Genomic DNA, 17591 nt, shown 5'->3' with positions numbered 1-17591 from the left:
GCCCCAAGCAGCAAAGTTGGAAGTGCTGGGGAAAAGCAGAGGCAGAGGAAAAACCCAGGCATTTGCTTGCATTTTAAAAACCTGCCCCCCGTGACAAGAGGACATGGGGCCAAAAAAGAGGACATGTCCAGGAAAACCTGGATGTATGGTAACCCTGGAGAAAACTGTGTTAGGGCAAGAGCCAATTTGTAACAAGTAGAGTTCTGCAATGATAAGGCTGACAGTCACTGTGTTCCAAACAGCCTGTTATTATCAGAAGAAGAACCTCCATACAGAGGTTCAGGAGCCTGTCTTTTCACAAATGCACTGAGGGCACATTACACTATGCAGAGAACAGATAATGAGTAGGCGGGACGAGACAATCCTTCCAATGATCATTTCGTCAAATGTAATATGTAATTATGGAAAAATCTTACAGTATTACCAGGATGTCTGATCTTTTGTTTTTTGGGAAAAAGTGATCAAAATAATGATAAATTGTACTTTGAGTTTTCACCCCACCTCCAATGTTCCCTCAAACCAAGAACACGTTGAGATATACTAGTGATTAGTCATATGGTGGTAAACCAAACAATTCTGGTTTAAAGTCCTCCATAGATTTCAGAACCAGAGTTGCTTCTTTTGTAAGGTCTTGCTTCAAATTTTCATCTGGGATCATAACTACTTGCATCCCAGCTGTCAATGCTGCTTTGACTCCGAGAGGAGAATCTTCAAACACAAGACACTGAAAAATGAAAAAAAAAAAAATCATTAAAATATAGTAATAACCACTTATAATAAAATATGGTGACCTAGAATAAGACTCAAGAGATCTGGATTCATTTCCCAACTGTGCTACAGTCCCCCAGTACAACCCTGAGCTAGTCAATTAAGTAAACAATGTGCAAAGTATTTAAAGACTGACTTAAGACCTACTCAACATAACAATGAAGCCCCATCACCAGCTTATGAAAATACTTGTTAGCTGCTCTTCTAATTAGGAATTCACTTAAACATGTGCTTAAATGCTTTATTGACACAGCACCTGAATTCATCTTGACCTTTTTCACCTTGTAAAAGCTTGTAAAAATGTATTTGCAAAAAAGACTTGAAGTGGCTAGAAATTATGGTGCTTGAGTCAGTATCAGGATTTGCAGTGAATGTGCAAAGTAGAATATTTCAGAACATATGAACAGTGCTGCAAATCAGCATGCCATTTTTCCTAATCTCCTCCAATGTAATTTTGATGCACAATATTTCAGCAGAGGAAAAAAAATAATAATTGTATCGAAGAGCACTACTGTAGTGTTACTATTACAGATTAGACAGTTTTGTCATTAAAAACACCAAGTGCTACACAGCCATAAATATTTTATCTGTTTAGTAATGTATCATTCAAGTCTCAGCTTGACAGTGAGTTTTGGAAACAATTCATGTATTATTTATATGGAAGTTATTGTTTAACATTAGGAAACATAAGAAGAAAAACAAGCATTTTAAGAGTTAAATGACTACCACACTTGGTGTAAAAATCCAGTACCTTTTTTAAACTACTTTGAGTGACCATCTCATTAGCATGGACATTTAAAATTCATGTAAGCTCTTTTGATCTATGATTATCAGTTTAAATATCAAATTTATTAACAGAAATAAGTTGTTAAACCCTAGGATGTTATATTTCAAACTTTTATTTAAAAGGTATTTTCCTCAATGAAGAACCTGAATCCATACATACCAAATGTATATAGTTATCATTGTGTTCGAATTAGCAGTACATATAGTGCATGAACAATAGTAGTATGTTAGGATTTGTAACATTAAACATAAATATAGTAAAGGAGGCACCAACAAAGAAGTTAAAGTTATTACAGAATTCAAGGCAATAATATGGTTTAAAAACAAACAAACAAATACTAATAAAATGATTCTACATGAACTATAAATTAAAATTCTTGTTCTTTCAACATCTATTCACAAGTATAAACATGTATATTTATGACTAAATGTGTTAGGGAACTAATATCTCTGTATATGTTGCAGCTTTCCATAATGCCTGCTTTCCGTTTTTAAAAGATGATGAAAAAAAAAAAAGGCTTTAAAACAAGTTTCTGGTCATGACACAAACTGATCAAAGGTGGGAAAAGTAAGTAGAAAAGGTGAGCATTTAATTCAGGATTTTCCACAAATAGATGGTTTCAAGATAAAATATTTGCCTCACCTTAAAATTTACCTGGTGCCTGTTGTCTTGTGTGACCCCTTAGACCTAATTTGAATATTTTTTATTCAAATCTAAACAACACTTTTGCTTTTTTGTTTTTTCCATATTTTGTTTTTAATCTCTGCTTGATGTTGGCTGGGAAAGATAGTTGAATGTGACATGTGAACAGTCCCAGCAATGATTCCCATTCTTTATAATTAACACTTGTGCTTAAGAGTGTCCCTTTGCGTTTGATGATTAGAACCTAATTAATCTTCTTGCTAGATTCTCACCGAATCTGTTTCTAGCACATTGTATAGAAAGTACATTTGGAATCACTTGCTTGGGTTATGCTATGACCAACAGGGTCTGATCATACATTACGGAAATTAATAAAAAATGTTGCTATTGACATCAGTGAATGCCAGGTTCATTCCACAATGCAGAAAAAGAGCCAGTCAGAATGTAAACCGGTTTTCAGTGGGTGTGTCTACAGGAGCAATTAATGTGAAGCAATACACTCTGGAGCAATAAACTCCAGTTTACTGCCATTTGAACATGCGCACAGGAGTACAGCTTGTTGAGCCAGGTCTCCCCAGCTCAACTTGCTGCAGAGAGGTTGGCTGAGGCATGATGGTGTTTCACTACAGAGCTAGTCAGCAGGCAACCCCCTCACTGAAACATCCCTCATGCCTAAACCAGTTGGGGCAGTGTCTACATGTGCACTGCTGTGGAGTAAATTAGTTTACTCTAGCCTAATGGGGATGCACATGTAGGCACCAAGATGTTTACCACACAGCTAATTAATTAGTTTACTGTGCAGTAAACGTCTAATTTAGATGCACACAGTGTAATTTAGAAAAAGTGTTCTATTCACCTACTGGAAAACTTAATTCCACAAAGGATCTGACTCTAACTAATATGTATAACTGAAACAACTGCGTTGTGTTCTCTCAAAAAATAAATATAGTGTTTGTCCAAATCCCCAGCTGAATAGAGCTGAGCTTTGATAAAGTACAATAAATAAGTATTCAGCCTACTGCCATACTTATGTAAGTAAGCATTCAGCCTAATACTAAGAAAGGATTGTTAAATTATTTGTCCTAATAAGAACAAATTGCTGTTTCTCACAGAGGTACTTAGCCCACTTAGATTAACAAGGAAATATACTGCTTGAGTTGAAACTGTCACTGTAGTTTCCCTGGGTCTTGTGAGATCCCTTCAGTTCACTCTTGTAGTTTTTGGCCCACATAAAAGTTTTCTGTTTCTTACAAATTGCAGACAAGTGGTATTCAAAAATCATCAGCTACTTCATATCTTATCAGATGTGCTTCGTGTCTAAAACATTGTGTGTATGTGTGTGTATTTACAGAAACGTTAATGTTTTGGATATCTGTGCTCTATTTAAAAAACATCAAACAGTACTGTATCAAAGCATGGATGCATTTCAATAAGTTAAATGCTGAGCACAGAAGATATCTAGATATCTTCAACATTGTACTTGTGATGCTCCGCGGAACATGCAAGAAAAAAAAGATGTTTGCTAATATATATTTTTAGACTATATGTTTCAGAGAGATGTTAGAAAAGTTTTCAGGCACAACATGCTCTTCCTTATGTCACTTCCTCAGGTTCTCACCTTTTCCAGCTATAAAATTGTTCTAATAAAAGATATTACAAAGCAAATCTTTCTTCTGCATGTCAATTAGAGATATAACAAAATATATTAAAGCCATTGATACCCAGTCACACAACATAAAATAATAACCTGTACTAGTGAATGCCCCTGTTCACTGTTCAGATTGAATTCTGCTAACTTTGGTTTGTTTTATATTTCAACTCAATACTCTGTTGATAAAATCCTGAAATTGATGGTAAAACATCCATTGATTTCAATCGAGTTGTGATTTCAGCCTATACTTCTAATCAAACGTATTAGAAATCAATACAGTTAACAATATTTGAAAGCTTCAGAAAACCATTATATATATATTCTAGTACCCTATTCAATTTTGTTTAATTAGGTTTACATAGTGTCCTTGCATGTGTCTATGCTGCTACTTCTGAGAAATGTAGAACACTCGAATGTTATAAGCCCTATAGTTTAGGTGATGAATGAAAATAAGTATATTGCAGCCAGTTATACATACTCTTTTTACTTTCCCCATGGATTAATTTCTTAAAGCCAACTCAAGGATACAAGAACTAGCAATGTAAGAGTGTACATACTGGCAATCAGGACTATGATGGAATTTTTCTTACAGACTTTGCAACTTAAGAATCAAGTTATTTTCTTTACTGTTTTTAAATGGTCTCCTTGGTGATTAATGATGTATATGCTAAATTCTTGGAGAAGGAGAAATGAAAAATAGAAGCAGGGCTTAAAGAGACCTCAGAAGGTCATCTTGTCCAAGCTCCTGATCAAGCCAGGGCCATCCCTGTTTAAACCATCCCATATGAATGCACATCTAACCTATTCCTAAATTTGCACAATAACAAGGTGCATTGTCCAAAACTACCAACAAACCCTAACTTGAGACAGGTAAAGCAGGTGGACAAGGGTATTGTCAATGTCCCACTGTTGCAAGGTAGTTAAAATGCACTTGTGAGATCCAAGGAAGAGAACCATGCTCCTGACTACAAAGGACAACAAAAACACTCACAAATCCATGCCAATCTGACCATGGAGAATATGGGCAACTGGTGCCACCTTAGTCAGGGGGGATATGTACCCCCCCAGTGACCAGAGGGGGTTCCCCCAGAGGCCAATCTTGCCGACTGGGGGGGGGGGGTCCCCCCGGGCCGATCGCGCCAACTGGGAAGCAGCTGCAGTACTCCTGGAAGTGCCCTCTGTGCTTTGTCTGGCGCTTCCACTCCCCGGCCAGTGGTTGCAAGGGGGGCACCAGCACTCCCACCTGCCCCCCTGCCCATTGCCTAAACAAGGAGCACGGCCTGTCAGGGGGTGCACCAGTGCTCTCAGGGGGTGCACATGCACCCCTGTGTACCCCTTACACGTCGCCACTGATGGAGAGTAATATTCTTTCCTGATCCCAAATGTGAAATTGGTCTCACTGTGAGTGAAGGGGCAAGACCCTATAACCAGGAATCTTTAGGTTTCTTTTAGTCCCAGCAGGAAGACACCCCAGTCAAAATTCCCAGCCTTGGCTTCAGCCAACACCTAATGCTTAAGCAAGGAAAAAATCAAAACAAAACAAAACAACCTCCTTCCCAAAAACAAACACACACAAAACCCAATACCTGTAGTAACAAGAAAGGGAAAAGTTCCTTCTGCACTTCTTGTGGTAACCAGGAAAGTCCAGAAGCATGGAAAAAACCAACCAACCCCCTCCACTCTGACTTCATACTGAATAAATACTCAGAATATGAACTTCCGAAAGGGAGAATTGCAATTCTGAAGGACAGTGGAAACAAAGTATAGCTTGCAAAGGAAGAGGCTTTTTGAAGGAGTGTGAGAGAGGAGGTAAAAGACTAGGAAGATGCTAGGCAAAATGCTTTTAAAAGCTTTAAATGAAAATGCAGTAAAGTTGTGAAAACTTTTGTTGTGAAGATGATTAGAGCCATTTGGAGAAATGTAAGAAACCTTGTTACACAGACATTAGCTTAAGTTTACAGGGTTTTGTTCTGTATTTTTCCCTAAAATGTAACTTTGAGTAATTTTATACCTAATTTATGGAAATAATTGCTGGACTAATTCAGATTCAGTATCCTTTACCAGGTAGAACAGAAAGCACTACTTGAAATTAAGTGTCCAGCATAACTGACATTATTTTATACTATTTTAATTAAAAGGACCTTCTAAATGAGCAGGATGGAATTTAAAAAAATGCTTAGCATTGGCCTTATTCTGCTGTCTAGTGAAGTCAGTAGGAATTTTACCGTTAACTTAATTTTCACTTTTTCTGGGGTCAATGTGAAATGACTGAAAATCCTGTACATAAAATATTAAAGCTATTTCTCTATGTGAAGAAAATCGCCTTTTTATTTACAATACGTATATTTTGGGGAGATTTACTCTAAAGATAACAAAAGTTTAGTAACTATAACATGAGAATAATATTTCAAAAGTCAAAGATATATTTCCTATAATAAAAATGAACTCAATATTAGATTTTTGGGTTCTTTACCAAAGTGCATTTAAAAATACATAGAACAAAAAAGACAGAAAAGCCACAGTTTAAACATTCAGATGTGAAGAAACCAGAATGTAGGTACCTATACTTTGTCTATATCTATGTTAGGTAGTTATATGGCCTATGTTACTGAGAACCTCACAGTTTTTAACATATTTATCCACACAATATTTCTGTACAATAGGGTAGTTCTAAGATTTCCTTTTATAGAGGAGGAACTCAGTTCTTCTGAAGGGATTTACTGGAGCAGTGTTGAGCATTGTTATATTTAACTCCTAGAGTTGACTTCACTATCCCAGTTGGGTGTCAAACTTTCCCACCCCACGTAATGTATGGAAAGTATTATTTAAGGATGGAATTCTAGTGAAAAGGAATGGATAGAGAGAGATGAGGGTGTAAAGTCCTGCCCTTTTTCTGGGACTAGCCATCTCAATACAGGCAATCTGTGTCCTTAAGGAAGAATCACTTTAAAAACGTACGTACCTAGGACTTTAAGAATATACCCTTACATTTTCAGCTTGATTTTCAGGAATGTATTAGATTATAAGCCATTTTGCATGATCTCCCCACCTAGTAAGAGACTACAGGATCTGTGGGTAGTCAATCTCTCTTAAAATAGGTCATTTAGTATTATTAATAAAAGTTGTAGCAGTAATTCTAAGAAGTGGTGGGACGGCTTGCACAGGAAAATTTAGTGCAAATTTTCCTACTCAGCAGTGGCAATGCAGCTCAGCTCTAAAAAGAACTCAAAGATGATATCCCTCACAGTAATCACTATTAACAGCAATTCCCCTGTTGGTACTTTAACTGTTTTCTTATCACTCATCCTGTTGCCAGTAATATAATAGACCACAGCTAAAAAAGCTAAGCAGCTAATGAGCTAGTCTAATAAAAGATATCGGATTTACCCAAAGAACCTTGTCTGCCTAAGCAGCTAATGACAATTTTAATAGTAACATTAAATTTACTTTTCACTTAACCCAACTTAAGTACTACTGAAAGAATACTATTCTTGTTCACTCATTGCAGCCTCCTCCTACTGTTTCTTCAGGGAAGTAGAGGCATGGACAAAGTTAATTCTTTTGATTGCTCCCCAACAAAAGCAACTTGATACATCTTATCCCATTATTTACAAAAAAAAATCATTAAATAAAAGCATTAGTTGCTAAATTATGTGGGGTTTTAAAATACTTTTAGACCTAGAAGGTGGAACAAAACTTTTTCTCTCTTCTCTCACTCTCTTTTTAAATAATGAATGTGTCCATCAAACTGTCTATAATCCTTTGGAATCTGCGGAGAAAATGCATCTTCTATTTTAGAAATTTAGCAAAGCATTGGCCTTAATTTATAGTTTCCAGTGAGATAATTTCCCTCTACACTAGTTTCCTTTAAAGGTCACTAAACTCCTTCCAGGTTGAAGACTAAAACAGTTTCAATCTGTTGAGCATTACAGCTGCCTATAGGCAAGCTTGGGAGTGGGGAGGGGCATTTTAATTAGAGCAGTTCCCAAAAAGCTGCTCTAATTATAACACTTCATCGTCACATGTATTAAGCCCCAACATGTTTAAAAATGGCAGCAGGATGCTTTAGCTAAGTTTCATTTGACAAGGTTTAGCTAAAGTACCCCCATAGATGTTTTAAAATTCACAGAGGCTTAACAGGTGTGATGATCAGGTGATGCTAGAGTTTTTAATTAAAACATGGAGCAAACTTGATTAATCAACGAGTTCTAATTAAAACAAGAACCAGCATATGTTTTAATCTTCAAATATCCAACTGAAGATGTGAGGCTTGGGAAAAACTGCTGTCAAAACTAGAGCACAGTCCCGTCTGTGGGCTTTATGTTTATGGTTTAAATTCATGGTTTCTCAGCTCTTACTGCATTCTAAAACACAAAAAACATACTCTGCCACACACAGCCTTTAAAAGAGTAAGTTTAAATGCCACACTAAACAGCATTATCAAGACTTTTTAGAAACTTTTTTTAATCCATAGCATACAAAGAAATGCACTCCACAAATCTGCCTTGGAAGACCTAATTGACTTCCATGATTTCACTAAGCTTGTTGTATGAGAGAAGCTGATGATTATGGAAGGCAATATGCATAATGGAAAAGCTTAACTAATTCCCTGGAACTTGAGGCAATTAAAGCTCTTAATTGCCAAAGAAGCCAGGCAAATGACCTATAATTATAGTGGCTTTAATGTTACAGGAAATGAAAGTATCAGGTCTTCCTTCAGGCTTTCTTATGACTGACACATTGTCAACAGCACAGAAACATTTTTAGCGGATGATGAGCAATTAACAGAGATCATCCACACAATTACCTTTGCTACACAGTGATCTTACAATCTGTCCACTGTTCTGGCCCACCTATGAGTTATATTTAGAGATATATAACAGTCAATTTATTTGCTCAGTTGTGTTACACACATATTGCAAAATCAGCATTCTTCCAGCAAAGACAGAGAGATGCACTCATATAGATTTTAGCTTTAAGTTATTACCTTTTTCCTTATTAGGTTGGAAAACGTGTTTCAGCATACTGTTTTGCTGCCATGACATCTCTCAAAGGTTAATGTTTAAACTGTTGCCTTAGGACAGTTTTAACTTAGGCACTAACCCAGGTAGCTACGAGAACATAAAAATAAAGCAGGCTATATACCATTTCTCTCACTGAATCTAAAATAATAATAATAATTTTATCTAGGAAACAAAACATAAAACAAAAGACCCTTCTGTTTAAAATGGCCATGGGGTGCTTTAGCTAGACTTTGTAGAATGAAGCACAGAATTAGCAAAAGCATCCCACAGCCATTTTTAAACATGTTGGGGCTTAGCAGATGTGACAATGAGGCATTTTAATTAGAGCAGCTCTAATTAAACTGCTTCTCTCCAATTCCAAGCATGTGTATAGGCAGTCATAATGCTAAGCAGATTGAAATTATTTGTCTTCAACCTGGAAGGAATTTAGTCAACATCTGAAGGAAACTAGTGTAAAAGGAAATGAGCCCACTGGAATCTATGAATGAAGGCCAATACTTGCTAAATTTCTAAAATAGAAGATACATTTTCTTAGCTGATTCCAAATGACTGTAGACATTTTGATGGACATAGAGTCAATATTTAAAGACATTGAGAGAGTGAGGGAGAGAAGAGGAGATAAAAAGGTTTTATTCCACCTTTTAGGTCTGAGAGTATTTTTTTAAAAAATCACATAATTTAACCCACATAAGCTCATGTAAACCTAGGCATCTGAGGAGGGACAGTTAGTAATGGCCTCACACTTAGGCCTCCTCTACATGTTACAGATCTCAAGCAATTAACTGGTTAATTGTGTAATTGCCTTAAGACCAGCTACACATGCAAAGTACTTATCACACAATAAAAACTTCCAACCAGCAGAAGGAGGCTGAAAGATGGTGGCATCTCAGACCTCTTATGTACCCCTGAGAATGAAAGACTACAGTAGCTACAATCTCCCAGTCTCATGGGTTTCACGCACCCCCAAGGCTGAGCAATCATGGCAACCATGATCCCCCAGCCCTGGGAGTTTCACATACCTCAAGGCTGGAAGACTGCAGCAGCCGCAATCTTCCAGCCCTAGGGGCTTCACACACCCATGACAACTATTTACAGGTAGTAGCTAACTGCACAGTAGACTAATTTACTGCGCAATAAATGTTGTGCATATGTAGATACCAATGCTTTGCTGAACAGTAGATTAGTCTAATGCATAGTAAAGTATATTGTGTAAACACACCCTTTGTGCCTTTACCTGCATATGTAGAGGGTCCCTAAGCAAAACTATGAGTGAGGCAGAATTGAGTCGGGTATACTTAGGACTGAGTGTCTAAATAGATATCAAGATATTCAAAACATGTTATAATTTAAGACAAAATTGGAAGCAGTATTAAACCTTCTATTTCAGGACTCAACCCAACACAGTTCAGATGAGACTTACATGGAGGCAGGAGATGAAAGGAAAGAGAAAGGGACCAGTATACAGAAAAGAGAAATTGCTTTCATTGCAAATAATTTTGTTGAGGCCTACTTTTGCAAAGACTGTTGGAAAGGAAGAAATTAAATTTAGAGCGGCTAATTTGTCTGCATGTTTTGTTTGTAAATTAAGCATTATGAACAATTAATTTTCTGATTTGATTAGTCCTTCGGAAGAAAAATAAAGAAGAATTTTCATCCATTTAAAAAGAAGGTACAGATATAATGAACTATTAGGAACATTTCTTACATGTCAGTAGTGTGTGCCATGGGGCTCCTGGGCAGAACCCCACCTCACTGCACTGTGTGTGTGCAAGGCTGTTGCACTGCACATGCAGGCACAGCGGACCTCCACTTTCTTGTTGCATTGTGCTGTGGACTCCCCCAGCACTGTGGGTTGTCCTGCCCCATCTCCTAGGCTAGGGACAGACATTACACATAAACCGGTTTAAGTGCTGAGAAACTGGTTTAAACATGTAACGGAACAGATGTTCAGTGCACATAAACCAGTATGAAAATGGCTGAAACCATTTTCAGATAAACCTGGTTGAAAGTAGTATTAAACTTAACTGATTTGACTCAACCCGGTTTATGCTATGTCTGTCCCAGACTCCTTGCTGGTTTAAGATAAATCAGAGTCCCCCAACATCCTGGCATGCTCTCTGGCTGGGCGGGTCTCTCTGCTCCACAGCAGGGCTGGCCCCTCCCCTCTACTATTTCGCTGGAGCTCCACAGTCTCTGCAAGCATCTGCCTGGCTTCTGCTTCTCCCCTCCCCACCCCACTCTGTGCTAAGCAGGCATTCCCCCATCCCTCACAGACACTCAGCATTAACTAGCAGACCACATGCTACCTACAGTCCGTGCTGTGGGAGACAACAGAGGCAGACAGGCTTTTTGAAGCTATTCAACAGGTAGCTTAAAGCCCTTCCTTGGAAAAGCTGTTTAAGAAGAGCTGTTTTCTCACCCATTCTCCCCTCCCTGCTAAGCAGGAATTTCCCCCTCCTCTGCCTTGTGGAGAAGGTATCTGTGTATTAGCTAGCAGACCACATGCTGGTGGTACTCAATCAACAGGCAGAAGGTAATGTCCCTCTGTTTTCTTAATGGGTCGATAAACACTGAGATAGGGGTGATATTGTTGTCAGCCCTGCACACCTGGCTTGCTTGCCTGTTAGTTTGATGCAGACAGTATACAGAAGCAGGGAGGGAGGTTGAAAAGCTCTGTATCATCAACAGATGCATGCACTACACATCCCTGCTTTGTCTCACTGCTAGCTGGGGGGCTGGCAACACTCCTGCCTCCTGAGCAGTGAGCTGGGAAAAGCCTGGGACTGCAGGCAGGCTGGGGGTTTACACCCCTCCCTATTCAGAGCCTCCTGCTGGACTTGGCCACACCCTCCTCAGCTCAGTTCTGCCAGGGAAGGGAGGCCTGCTCTATTGTCCCCCCGCTTCCAGCCTGAGCCACTGCAGGCATGTGCCTGAATTTCCTCAGTTCGGAGGGATTGTCTGTATGGTTGGAAACCGGTTCAGCCTAGCCAGGTTAGACTAACCTGCAAAGGTTGAATCAATTCAGACTCAGAGTTTTTGAATGTCTGCCCCTAGCCCTAAGGTGGGAGCAGGAAGCAAAGTGGGGAGGGGGGCTACAGACCACAACTGCAGCAGCAAGCAGATCAATAGGGAGAGTACTAGCCAGATAGTAATTGGGGGCTACAACCCCCCCCCCCCCCGTTGTGGGCTGCATGCAGCCCATTGGCTGCTAGTTGAACAGACCTGGACTAAAATATGCATTTAAATTCCTTTATTCATCTCCTTACTAAAGCAGCATGCAGTATTTCACTTCCCCTTTCTGAAAGAAAAAAACAAAATATAGGATATCTGGCTCCTCTTCAATTTTCTTCTGATTGCATTCCCATTTTTTCACATCTCTTACATTTTTTGTGTAAAAAAAGTGATATGGAGATTAAAGAGAAAAACTTTCAAATTCTGCCTGTGTTTTTTGTTATTACTCTTACTTCTAGTCTGCTTTTTGTCCTGTTTAAAATTGAGATTGGCTTAGTTAAATCTTCCTCACTAGAGATAGTATCCCTTATGGAATCTGCTGAGATATTAAAGCTGAGAGAGAATTAAATTAGTATTCACCTCCCTACTGGGGAAACTGGTGGCAGAATGCCAGTTTCCTATCCCAGGATGCAAAAGGCCATTTAAAAACCTTTGGGGATATATTAGAAAACTGTGCCCTGCTTTGAAAACAATTCCAGAGATAGTCCTAGGGACAGAAGCAGCTAGCTTGCTTGCTGATTGTTTAAAAAGAGATTAGCAGCTTCTTCCAGAAAAGGGCTTTTCTGAGTAAAGGGGAAGCCTTTACAGTGTTTTCTGATGGCTCTCAAACCCTGACTACTTGTAGACTTCAGACTGGTAAATAAAAAACAAAACAAAAATAAAATTAACTTAATTTGCTATGCTGAACTCTAAGAGGTAAGCAATCTTTAAGAAGAAACCCAGAAGAATCTGAAGAAAAAAACTGCAGAAAAAGGGACACATGATATGTGCCTCTCTTTAGTTAACTGGTTCCGTCTAAAACTTACTTTTCAAATTTGGAATCTGGTGGCTGTACACATAATGGCGAGGCCTAGAAAGACCTCTTTTTTCCTCCATCTGTGTTTGGTAAGGAGACTGTAATTGCTTTATCAGATCTATCACATTCAAGTGATTATAGTATCTGCCCTTACTCAGAAACATCATTTAATGAGGAATGTGACACTTCATTTAGGTACTGGTGATTTTTTATTTCTAGCATATTAATTTTATGTTCCACAGAAAAAATTCCATGATTCTTACAAATTATATTCTTTTTAAATAATTTAAATTCCAAAATCTGAAAATCTGTCCTACACCTAGAGACTTGCATTCTGGAAAAAGGAGAATAGTTCTGAAAATACTTAAGAAGCTTGACATCCAGACTTCTTAGGGCCTGAATCTACTAGGCACTGGGTACATCCGACCTTGGCACCCTACAATAAACTTAAATTAAAGACTTTAATGGGAGTTAGGGATGTGAAAGGTTAATTGATTAATTGTTTAACTGATTAACTGTTTAACCAATAAGTGTAGTGATAACCAGTTAGCCTACCAGTTATCCTTTAGCTTGGGGCGCACACTGTCTGGCAGGGAAGAGCAGAAGAGAAGCTGCATTGTGCCCCAGCAGGAATCAGAAGGCAGCAGGGTAGGTGGGAGCGAGGAAGAGAGGGGGAGAAGGAAGGGGCAAGTACCCATAGACTAAGAGGAAAAGAGGAAAAGAGCCAGCAGCCTAATGACTCATCAATTAAGCAATTAGCTGCTCCTTCACAGGTGTTCCCTCCCTCCCAATGCAGAGCTTTGCATAGGCTATGCCAGGGGCAGGCAATTATTTTGGGTGGAGGGCCGCATACTGAGTTTTGGCAAGCCATCGAAGGCCGTATAACAGGCAGCCAGGGGCAGATAAATATTAATTTTCTACATTTTTTAGGGGCCCTGCGGGCTGCATTTTACCCACCCCTGGACTATGTTGTCTAGCTAGACTTGCCTCCTCCGCACCTCCCCCCAGGTCAACGGGGTCCAGGAGCTGAGAGCAGCTTCCAGCAGCAGCTGTGTCCATACTTGTTTAACCAATATAATTACAGGAGATTATAAAAAATATTTGTTTAACAATATTTACATTGTAGTCACCTGTAACAGTACCTAATGGAGGCTAGGAGCACCAACAGTTCAGGGTTTTCTTTATTTGAAGAGCTGCAAGGTCCTGTACATTTTAGAAGGTCCCACAAGAGACCCTTAGTCATCTTTCCTAACTTTACATGTCTATAAGAATCTTTCGTGCATTCTTTTCAAGGCCCTTAGGCCAAGCTATGTCTGTACAATTTAGAGACTTTCTATAATTCACAGAAACTTAGGTGATTCATCACTTCATTGTGCTATGACCTTACTGTCTGTACATATGCACAATGGATAATTTTTCAGATGTGCAATTAAGACCTGGTCCAAAGCCCATTATGTCAATACAAAAACCGCTTCTAACTCTGGTTAAATTAGACTCTTTGTGATCTTATTGAACAAATCCATGGAGCATGCTTAGTCTGTGAATTTAAACACTCACAATGCCAAATCAAACTTCTTTCAGACCTAGATCATGCAGATGTACTTACAGGGGTTTTTTTGCTCTTCTTTTTTTTTTTAAACGAAGCACTCCCTTTTTGCTGATGACGATATACTTTCATATTCCTCAAACTTAACAAAGACTGAATATTTTTACTCAAACTTTGCAAACAAAATTAAAATGTAGGCAAAGACTACCCAGGCAAATGTACACCTACAAGATATATGTTGCAAAAATTAAATGATTACAAAGGGAGAGAACAAAATCTATTGTTTACAAAAGGTTACAGTACAGGCAGTCTTCGGACTTATGACACAATTGGTTCCTGAAAACCATGCCTTAAGTCAAAATGTTGCAACTGGGAACCGATTTTCCCATAAGAAGCAATGTTATAAATGAGGGATTGGTTCCTGAACCAAGGCCCAATACCCTATTTTCACCAAAAATAACCAAGAAGGTTATACTCAATCAATTATAGATGAGTAATGCATTTATACTGTAAATAGCCATCATATTGATTTGGAAAGACTTCTCTAAGGTGACTTCGCTGGACTTTTTCTCAGGAGTCTTGTCTGCAGGTTTTTCCTAGAGTCTTGAACTTGTTCACTAGTGTGGCATTGCACCAGATCAAGCACTGTAAAGTTGAAATCAACATCATAAATTTGAAACAGGGTGTCAATTTATAAATGTTGTAAGTGCGAAACATTGTAACTCGAAACATTGTAAGTTGAGGATGGCCTGTACTTTTGATATGGTTGTTTGATGACCAGCAACTAAGAATATGACTAATACAGACATTTTCATAAGTCATATATTGCATATACAGTACACAATGCAGAAACATGCATTATATACAAAATGGTGGGCACCTAAAAAGCCTGTTTAGCATTTATTCTAGTGATGAGAAATTACATAGCTGCTTGATTATTGTTTAGGAAAAATCGTGTCTCCCCCCCCCCCCACACTCTTTGATGTACAAAATATCTAGAACAAGGGAAAAATGCTTCTGAGTGACCCATTTACCAGCAGACTTATTTAAGTACTATTGAATAAATGCATTTTAAACAGCTACGTTGTTTGCAATTTTGGCTTCCTGCTGTATATGTAGAATTGAAAAAAAAAATCCAAAAAACCCCCTGTACTATTTAGTTTCTTTCTCAGTATTTGGACATTTCATCTTTTTTTTTCAGAAATGTAAGGAAAGGTATCGGTAACAACAATTAATTGTGTGAATTTATTATGAAGGTATATGCCAATTCAACTAAGCAGGCAAATCTTACAAAATATTAAGTGTGCTGTCTAGGGAAATAATCTCTCCTCTTGCCCTTTTACTTCCATCAGGGAAAGTGAATGATAACAGTCTATTATGTTTTTAAGTACTGTAACAAATGAACAAATAACTCTGCTACTTATTCATGAGATAATGCTAGCTACCACTCTCTATGACTCCATGGTTCAGATGAGACATGATTTGGTAAATTATGTGAGATTTTTTTTTTTTCATGTTTACATTAGCTTACTACTCCCGACAGACTCAGTAGTTCAGTATAGGAATAAGCTTAGCTCCAGTACAGGTGCAAGGTTAAAGAAAATATCATTTGCAGAAAACATAAAGGGAAATTGTTGCATTTGCATGTCTTAAATACCCTTCAGTGTGTTGGTAATTACAATACTGTGCATTTGTGGCTGTTGTATAAATAATATTTTATTGTTAGGGCAAAACCAAACACATATTTTCATAAAACTGTTCAAACACAATTATCTTCGGGGGTGGGGTGGGGTGGAGGGGAATGTAGAACAGAGTGGGAGGGTCTTGGAAGGGAGTCTTGGCAGAAAATAATTTCAAATTTCTTCCTTCTATTCTGGATTTAATCAAGAGAAAGAATGTGCTTCTGTGACTGACAGCTGGACACAGACACTGTGGCTCTGTGAAGTAATGGAAGGTCACATTTAGATACAAGGTTACTCTGATCATTGCGGATGGCTGAAACATTCTTTTTATAGGGGACTGTGTTTAGAAGAAACACACTAAGAACTTTGTAAGGCATCTTGTGTCACAGGCCCCAAGAAATTCCCAGGCATTTCTCATACAGTGTTTGATTATATGAACAACAGAAATCTAATTCAATCAAGGGCAACTTAGAGCAGAAATAGAGAAGTATTGTTCTTTTATGGAGGACACAGGGCAAATGCTCAAAATGTTCCTTATTGATGACTTTTACTGTGTACTACATTCTTGGTATGTGCTATGTACTGAGCACCAAAACTAGTCTGACAAAGGAATGATATGTAATAAAAAGTTTATCAGTGATATCTTTCCTTCTCCCTGAAGGCAACTCGTTTTAATACATTTACTAAAATCACTGACTTCTTCCTAATAAAAAAATAATGTAAAAGAGACATGATTTAATCCTGATAGAAGATAGGGTAGAGATGCATCTTATATAAATGAAATAAATAAACTGCATTGTTATCCTGTATTCCTCCTGACTTCAGACTAACACAGCTAACTACTTCTCTTTAATCAGGGATCCTGGTTTTCTCTGGTTAAAAAAAAAAACAAAACCCATGTTTTGAGTTAAAAAAGTAACTCAAAATCCACATTTTTCCACGATCAAAATGAAACACCACTATATATACACATCTGTGTATTAGAGGCGTTTCATTTTAATCATGGAAAAATTGCGGATTTGGGGTTACTTTTTTTAACCCAAAAATTGGGGATTTTTTTTTTAAATCAGAGAAAACCAGGATTCTTGATGATAATCAACCTTGAACAGAGGTAGGACCAGAATATATATTGTTTATGCAAGATGCAGACACAGTTCACTAATAACAAACCAGATCCAAAGAAGCAATAGAGGCAAAAGTATAAGACAAATGGGTGCATCTACATGTGCGATTAATGAGAAGCAATAAACTTCACCGCATATCATGCTAGAGTTTATTGTTTCTGGGTGCCACACTTACAAGTTGAGCCAAGTCAGAGCAGCCCTGGTTGGCAGGGGCCCCCAGGGGTCACAGCCCGGGACTGCTCTGACATCTCAAGGTGCTGCAGAGGGATTGGTTAGAGCATGAGGGTACTTCAGTGTGGGGCTAGCCAGCAGGCAGCCCCGATACTGAAGTACCCTTGAG

The 17591-nt window shown here is 38.3% G+C and overlaps 1 protein-coding gene across 3 annotated transcripts in view; it reads right to left on the bottom strand.

Moving 5' to 3' along the window:
- Positions 1-438: 438 nt before the first annotated feature.
- PUDP (pseudouridine 5'-phosphatase) overlaps positions 439-17591 on the bottom strand; it is a 113702-nt gene continuing 96549 nt past the window's right edge. For all 3 annotated transcript variants that reach the window (XM_014600340.3, XM_059720933.1, XM_059720934.1), the window contains one exon: positions 439-724. In XM_014600340.3, coding sequence (XP_014455826.1) covers positions 548-724 — 177 coding nt within the window. In that variant the 3' untranslated portion in view covers positions 439-547. The remainder of the gene's footprint in view (positions 725-17591) is intronic.

The sequence above is a fragment of the Alligator mississippiensis genome, chromosome 1, assembly GCF_030867095.1.
Source record: "Alligator mississippiensis isolate rAllMis1 chromosome 1, rAllMis1, whole genome shotgun sequence".
Taxonomy (NCBI): domain Eukaryota; kingdom Metazoa; phylum Chordata; order Crocodylia; family Alligatoridae; genus Alligator; species Alligator mississippiensis.
The sequence above is the reverse complement of the archived record's forward strand: the minus strand, read 5'-3'. Positions and strand labels throughout refer to the sequence as shown.